General features: G+C 61.6%; 1 protein-coding gene across 1 annotated transcript; it reads left to right on the top strand.

The window, feature by feature from the left end:
* Window positions 1–2,009: 2,009 nt before the first annotated feature.
* NPM3 (nucleophosmin/nucleoplasmin 3) lies at window positions 2,010–6,150 on the top strand. Its single transcript, XM_082308420.1, has 6 exons — window positions 2,010–2,090; window positions 3,784–3,869; window positions 4,572–4,691; window positions 4,944–5,037; window positions 5,452–5,574; window positions 5,695–6,150. Exons 1-5 carry the CDS (start codon window positions 2,048–2,050, stop codon window positions 5,541–5,543), a joined length of 435 nt encoding a protein of 144 aa, XP_082164546.1. The 5' UTR covers window positions 2,010–2,047; the 3' UTR covers window positions 5,544–5,574; window positions 5,695–6,150.
* Window positions 6,151–6,496: the final 346 nt, after the last annotated feature.

The following is a 6,496-nucleotide window of genomic DNA, read 5'->3' as shown; positions in this document are numbered from 1 at the left end:
GCCTCTGTTGCATCACGCCGTGGGCGTTGGATGCCCTTGGGATCAGCTGGCAGAAAAGCTTGTCTCTGGTTTTGGTGGTGGCAGCGCGTTGCGTGGTAGGCACTTACCGGTGCTGATGTTTTTCATAGGCAGGTATTCACCCTTCACAAGTACTCGCCCCAAAGGTTTTTGGGGTGGCAGTGACCTTTCTTGTTGGCCCTTCTGTGAGCGGCACCAGTTGAACTTTACCTGGTTTGTAAAAACCAGTTCTTTCAAGGATTGTCGCCAGCGCCTGGCAAAGGCAGTGCGAGCTGTGCTGCAGCAGAGCTCGCTCGCCCTTTCTTACTCTCTTGGGTTTTTTTTTCTCGCTGGCTGCTGGATTTAGAGGTTGCTGAAACCCAGAAGAGCCCTGCAGCAGAAACGAGGCGAGAGACAGAGTAACTTGAGGGCTGTCGCGCAGTGGGGAACATCGTAGCTCCACAGTCTGGCCTTCGTCGTACATCCACAAAATGTGACTTAGGCTGAACACCTGACACAGCCGAAGCAGGCAGCCTCCTGCTTAGAGCGACCGCCGAGCAGAAGGGATGGGGCAGGGGCAGTAAAAGCGGCTGAATTGGCCATTAAAAACTTTTCTCCTATCCCAGTAAATATGTGCTATGTTAAAACGACAGTTTTCTTCTTCACAAAATCATAATGTGTTACATATAAGGCGTCTTGGTTTTCTTGAAGCCTGTTTCCCGGAGTTATGGCAGAAAGGGCAATGGGCCGTGCCTGCGTCGGACACGCCAAACCGGGGAGGCAGGTTGCGCCAGGAGCCTTTCCTTCGAGGCAGCGTGAAGCAGAAACGGGCTCTCTTGCCTCCCTCGCCGCAGTCAGGGGTCACGGAGGTAACACGCGGCTGCCGGCCAGGTGGCTGCGGAGAGCAGCTGCTGCAGAAGCAAAAGCTTGTATAAAAAAGGAGAAAAAAAAAAAAAAAAAGGCAGAGGCTTGTATAACCATTGCTGAGCGAGCGCTTGCCTCTCTCTGGGCGCAGGATCGGCCTTTCCAGCCTCTTCAGTTGTGTTTTTCTTGAACCTGCTCCAGCTGGAGCAGAGCAAATGGCCGGCTGCTGGAGGTCGTCTCCGCGGTGGAGCAGAGCCAGCTTCTGACCGAGAGCGCGGTGTGAGCTCATCGTTCGCGGGGTTTGTTTTAATTCGGCGGCGCCTGGGGGCCAGGCTGCTTCCCTGTCCGCTTTGTAGGCCGGGCCGGCCCTCTGCTCCCGGCCGCAGGGTTTGAAGCCGGATCTTGCCTTCTGCCTTCTCCCGCACCGCAGCCCCGCTCTCGGATCACGCTGCTCTCGCCTCTGCTTGAAGGGGTGGAGATGAGCAGGTCCCGGTTACCCTCCTACCCCTCCCCGTGCCTTCGGCCCCTGCCTCTCCGGGCTCTGTCGGTGCCCCGTATCTGCTCCCCGGTGCCTGGGAGGGCTGGTGGCCTGGACCTGGGGCAGCGAAGGGCGATACGCGGACAGCCGCTCGCAAGGGCCGTTTTTCCGGTGTGGCGTTGCCCCAGCTGGCGCTGCGGTCAGCAAGCGCCTCGTCCTGCCGAGCTGCCTTGGGCTGGAGGCGCGGGGTGGGCAGGAGACCCCTCGGTTAAGGGCCGCGGTGGTGCCTGTCATCTCCTGGGTGGCTTTTGGGCTGCTGACCATCCTCGCGATGTAGGGTCCTCTTCCCCCCCAGAAAAGTCGTCTGACGGAAGGGGCCAGTTACCAGGAAAAGTCATGAGGATCCCGCTGGGGCAGTAACCCTTCCGCTTTTACTGCGAGGAAATAAAACACGGTACATAGGGCATTTCACCGGCCGCTCCTCCCGGAAAGGACCCCCCCACCGTGTCGCTGCCAGCGGGGCTCCCCGCACGCAGAACGCGGGACGGCGCGGCCGGGGGCGGGGGCGGGCGCGGGGCGGAGCGGAGCGGCACAGCCCGGCACGGCTCGGCACAGCCCGGCACGGCTCGGCACAGCCCGGCACGGCTCGGCACAGCCCGGCACAGCCCGCCCCGCTCCGCCCCGCTCCCAGCGCCGCGCTGCCGCCTCATGGAGCCGCAGGGCCCCGGCTGCCCCGGCAGCGTCCTCTTCGGTGAGCGGCAGCGGGGGAGACGGGGGAGGGGAGTGGGGACACGGGGGAGGGTGGGGGAGAGAGGCGGGGGGGTAACCGATGGGCTGGGGAGATGAGAGACGGGGGGGTAAGAGGGAGATGGGGGGAAGGAGGGACACGGGGGGGTGACAGGGAGGTGGGGGGCAAGGGAGGGACACGGGGGGCAGGAGGGAGACGGGGGAAGAGACTTTGGGGAGCAACGGGGACGGCGTGGGGGCAGGACGGACACGTGGGTGGGGAATAGACCTGGGGGGGGAAACACGTGTGGGGGCAACAGGGACACGTGGGGGGCGAAAGAGACACGTGGAGGGCATTGCTGAGCCCTGGGGGTACGGGACGTGCCGGGAGGGGGGGACACGGGAGAGAGACACGCGTGTGGCCGGGGAGGGGGGGACCAGCGCGGCCCCGGATTTGGGGAGCGGGACACGTGTATGGCCGGGCTGGGGGGGCAGCGGGCACGTGGCGGGGGGCTGAGGGGGCTGGGGGGAGCCGCGTGGGGTCGCGGGGTTCTCGTGGGTGCAGGGGACCGGGAGGGACCGGGGGCAAGGGGGGGGGGGCGCAGCCCCACGCCAGCGCAGGCGGCGCCCCCGGCTCCCGCCGGCCGCTCCCGCTCCTCCGCTTAATGCCCCGCGCTCCCACGTCAGCGTTTCGTAAGCGCCCCTCGCGGGACGTCAGAGCCGCGTCCCTCCTCTCTGGGCGGGGCTTCGGCCGGGGCTGTTAAACCGCCGCCACACGTGGCCCTGCGCCGCTCACCAACGTGGGTGCAGGCGGGCGTGCCCACGCGTGTCCGGGGCCGCTCCCGGCGCGGCAGCCCCCGGGGCCTTTCGTGCAGCCGGGTTTGGGTCCTCGCCCCGGTGAGCCCGGGCAGAAGCACGGTTAGGCAGAGGGCCGGCCGGGGCGGCGCCTGCCGAGGCCGATTTCTCTCCCTCCGTTGCCGACGCCGGGTTTGGTACGCAGGGCGCTCAGCTCTGTGTTTTTCCCATCTGCTTCACATCGGTGAATCATCCTGCAACACGCAAACACACCCAGGGCACTCTGCCGTTCCTTCCTCCCCACGGTCGGCCGAATTCTGATCCGAAGAGCCAAGGACATAATTTTGCATCTCCCTTGTTTTTTTAGCTGCTTGGAGAAGTATGTCATAACATCTGCCTCGAGACTTGTCTTGAGGGACTCCAGCTCCCTGCAGCCTGCCCCAGCACCCTCCCCTCGGGTTGTTCCTCATTGCTCGCGTCTCACGCTCCGTGTCTTTGCCTCCAGACCCTCGCCACAGCAAACGTCGTGCTGACTCTGGGGCAAGCGGAGCTGCCTTTCTGTTTGCTCCCTCTCGGTTGTCCAGCGCAGTGCGCCCTGGCTGTGCTGCTCTCTGGAGGGGATGAGCCTTGCCCTGCCTATGCTCGGGGGCCTCAGGTGCCCCGGGCACTGCTTCACAGCAGCCCGCTTTGGGGACACCAGGTTTTGTCCCCATATGGTGCTGAGCTGGGTGCATAGCTCTTGGGGACAGTTTATCCTGGAGCCCAGGGTGCCCTGGCCTGAGGCTGCTCCTGAGTATGAGAAAATAACGTGTTTGAGGGATGCTGTGTGCATGCCCGGCCAGGGCTCGCCCTGGGGACCCTTTGCCCGTGGCGCCTGGGGCCACATAATGGCTGCTGCAGCTTTTCTGACCTCCTCTTTCCAGGCTGTGAGCTGACTGCCAGTACCAAATCCTACACGTTTCAGGTGGACGAGGAGGATGACTCTGACCACATCTTGGCCCTGTCTGTGGTAAGAGAAATGAGAATTAACTGTGCTTGTCCTCTCCGGTGGTGGCCCACAGCCTCAGCCCCCCTTCCCAGGCTCATTCCCCCTTCCCTGGCCAGGCTGGACCAGGAGACTCCCTTGGCTGAGGTCTCAGCACTGCCTGTGCTCAGGGCAGGGCATGGGACTGTCACGTTTATGGGGGTGCTTGAGCAAAGCCGGTGGTGTCAGGAGGCTGCTCAACAGAGGAATACTCCAGATGTGGGGTGAAGGAAAGTATTTTTTCCTTGTATTTGACCTTGCTGGAGCCTCCTGCTAGAACATGGCCCCCCTCACCAGCTGGGTCTCTGGCTTGTTGCTCTCCAAGTCCAGGTAGATGCAGGGCTTCATTCCTGGCTCTCCCTGGGGGTCACTTTCTGTCCTGGGAGCACAGGACCTGCCAGCATGGGTCAGATCAGCAGAAAATGCAGCCCAGGTGCCATCTCTTGAGGTGGTTGCAGGAACGCCTGTCCCAGCTGGGAAAGGCACGGAGCCGCTCCGGAGGCAGTCGGGGGCAATTGCTGCAGCGGGGGCTCCGTGCTCTCCCTGTTTTGTGGAGCAGCATCCTCACACCTTGCATGGCAGCTGGGCTGCTAGCATGGCTGTGGTCGCTTGTCCCATGGCGAGCCCCAGCTGTCCCTGCTGTGTCCCCTGGGAGAGCAGTAGTTCACGATCTCCGCTCCCACCCAGGTCTGCCTCACGGACGGTGCCAAGGACGAGTGCAATGTGGTGGAGGTTGTGGGGCGAAACCACGAGAACCAGGAGATTGCTGTGCCCGTGGCGAATCTGAAGTTGTCATGCCAGCCCTTGGTAAGAGGTTTTTTTGAAGACTCGCATGGGAATGGCTGCAGGGAACTGGACGTCTCTGAATGCTTGTGGACCTTTCCCCTAGGGTCCTGACCATGAGCTGGTCTGCAGCTTGCGGTGAAATGCCCTGGGTAGCCTTGGCCTGGCTGCAGATGCCCTCAGAAGGACATGGGCTAGGTGCCGTGCTGGGGACTGCAGGGCATTCTGCTTTTTGCCTCTGCCCCTAACTTAGCTCCATCTCTTGTCTCTTTGCAGCTGAGTCTGGACAACTTCAAGCTGCAGCCTCCGGTGACTTTCCGCCTGGCAGCAGGCTCTGGCCCGGTACACCTCGCCGGCTGGCACCGGATCGGTAAGGACCTGTGGGTGGGGAAAGGCTCGGGAGGAGCGAGGGGTATGGAGGGGCTCCCTCCAGCGAGAACGCCGGCCGGGGAGCCCCTGGGAGGTGTGCTTGGTGCTGCCCAGCACGTGTGCTTGCTGCCTCCTTTGTGCTGGTTCCCCAGGGGCTGTCTCCATGCAGGGATTCCTTCCTTGTCATAAAGCTTTGCACGGGAAAAGGGGTCTGGATGACCCACGCTGTCCCCTTTTCCCATGGCTGGCTGTTGCCATTCCCTTCTGAGATGTCCCTCCAGCTGGGATACAGCTTATTGCCCACAAGCTACTGTTAAAACTGCTCCAGTGCTCCTTGGGCTCCATGGGGTGTTTGGGAGCCAGTTCTGTTTGCAAAGCCATACGTTGGTGAGGAACAGCTATTTGTGTGTCTCAGTGCACAGGGAAGATGCTTCCTTTGAGGAGGACGATGACTTGTCTGAGGAGGAGGAGGAGGAGCTTGCTCCTATCATGCCAGCCAAGAAGTAGAGGAGGAAGCAGTAACTTATCTCCAGGCAAGGTGAGGGGCCGGACAGCCTCGGAGGAAGGGTCTGGGTGGCTGTGACGCCAGCATGGTGAGCGTGGGTGGAAGCTGCCCTGCTGCAGGAGGCTGCTGGTCTCAGTCTGGTTCTTCTTCCAGGTACTCACTGGGACTTCTCTCCCTGGACGGCTTTTACCTCGGACACCTCTTGCCAGGACCTCAACGTTTGCTGCTTTGTTTTTATTTTTTTTTTTTCCTCTCATAACTTTTTGGGGAGCAGGGGCTGCTCCCAGCACTGGGGTGTCACCTTTCCCATAGCCCTGGGAGGCTGATCCCAAAACTGGACGGATGCTGCTGGTATATCCCCTCTCCCCCATCCCTGTGCTGGGAGTCGGGGATGGAGGAGGTGATCCTTGCCTTGTGCCTTTTTGCTGTCCTGGACCTCTGCTCTGTGCACCCCCTCTCCTTAGCTCTGAAATACCCAGTCCTGGCCTCTTCCTCAGCAGATGGACGTAAGGCCAGTGGTGGGACAGGCAGTTTCACTGATTCTGGTGTGTTTGCTTTTCTTTACTCACAATTTGATGGTTTTTATACACTTGGAAGTGTGAAACTGGGGCCCAGGCTGCATCCTCAACTGCAGTTATGGTGGGGTGGGAGCTCACAGCCTATTTGTGGTCTGGGGGGAGGTTCTGGTCAATCTGCCTTGTAAAGAATTGTTTTTACACTCTCAATAAAGGTCTCTCTCAGGTGCCATGTCCGGAGAGGGGTCACTGCTGGCTGGCAGGTTCCTCCCATGCAGTGGGAGATGCCCCTCTGTGTCTAGACCCCTGACACTTGCTTCCCGTGGCGATGCTGCAGAGCTCCCAGGAGGGGTCCAGGGGCTCCTTTCTCTCCCTTGTGGGCTCTGCACACCTGTGCCCCGTGAGCCAGCTCAGCGCTGCACCCAGGCTACCGAGGGAAG

Source organism: Platalea leucorodia (genome assembly GCF_965183815.1).
Source record: "Platalea leucorodia genome assembly, chromosome: 4".
NCBI classification, from domain to species: domain Eukaryota; kingdom Metazoa; phylum Chordata; class Aves; order Pelecaniformes; family Threskiornithidae; genus Platalea; species Platalea leucorodia.
Note: the sequence above shows the minus strand (reverse complement) of the source record. Positions and strands in the feature narration are given on the sequence as shown.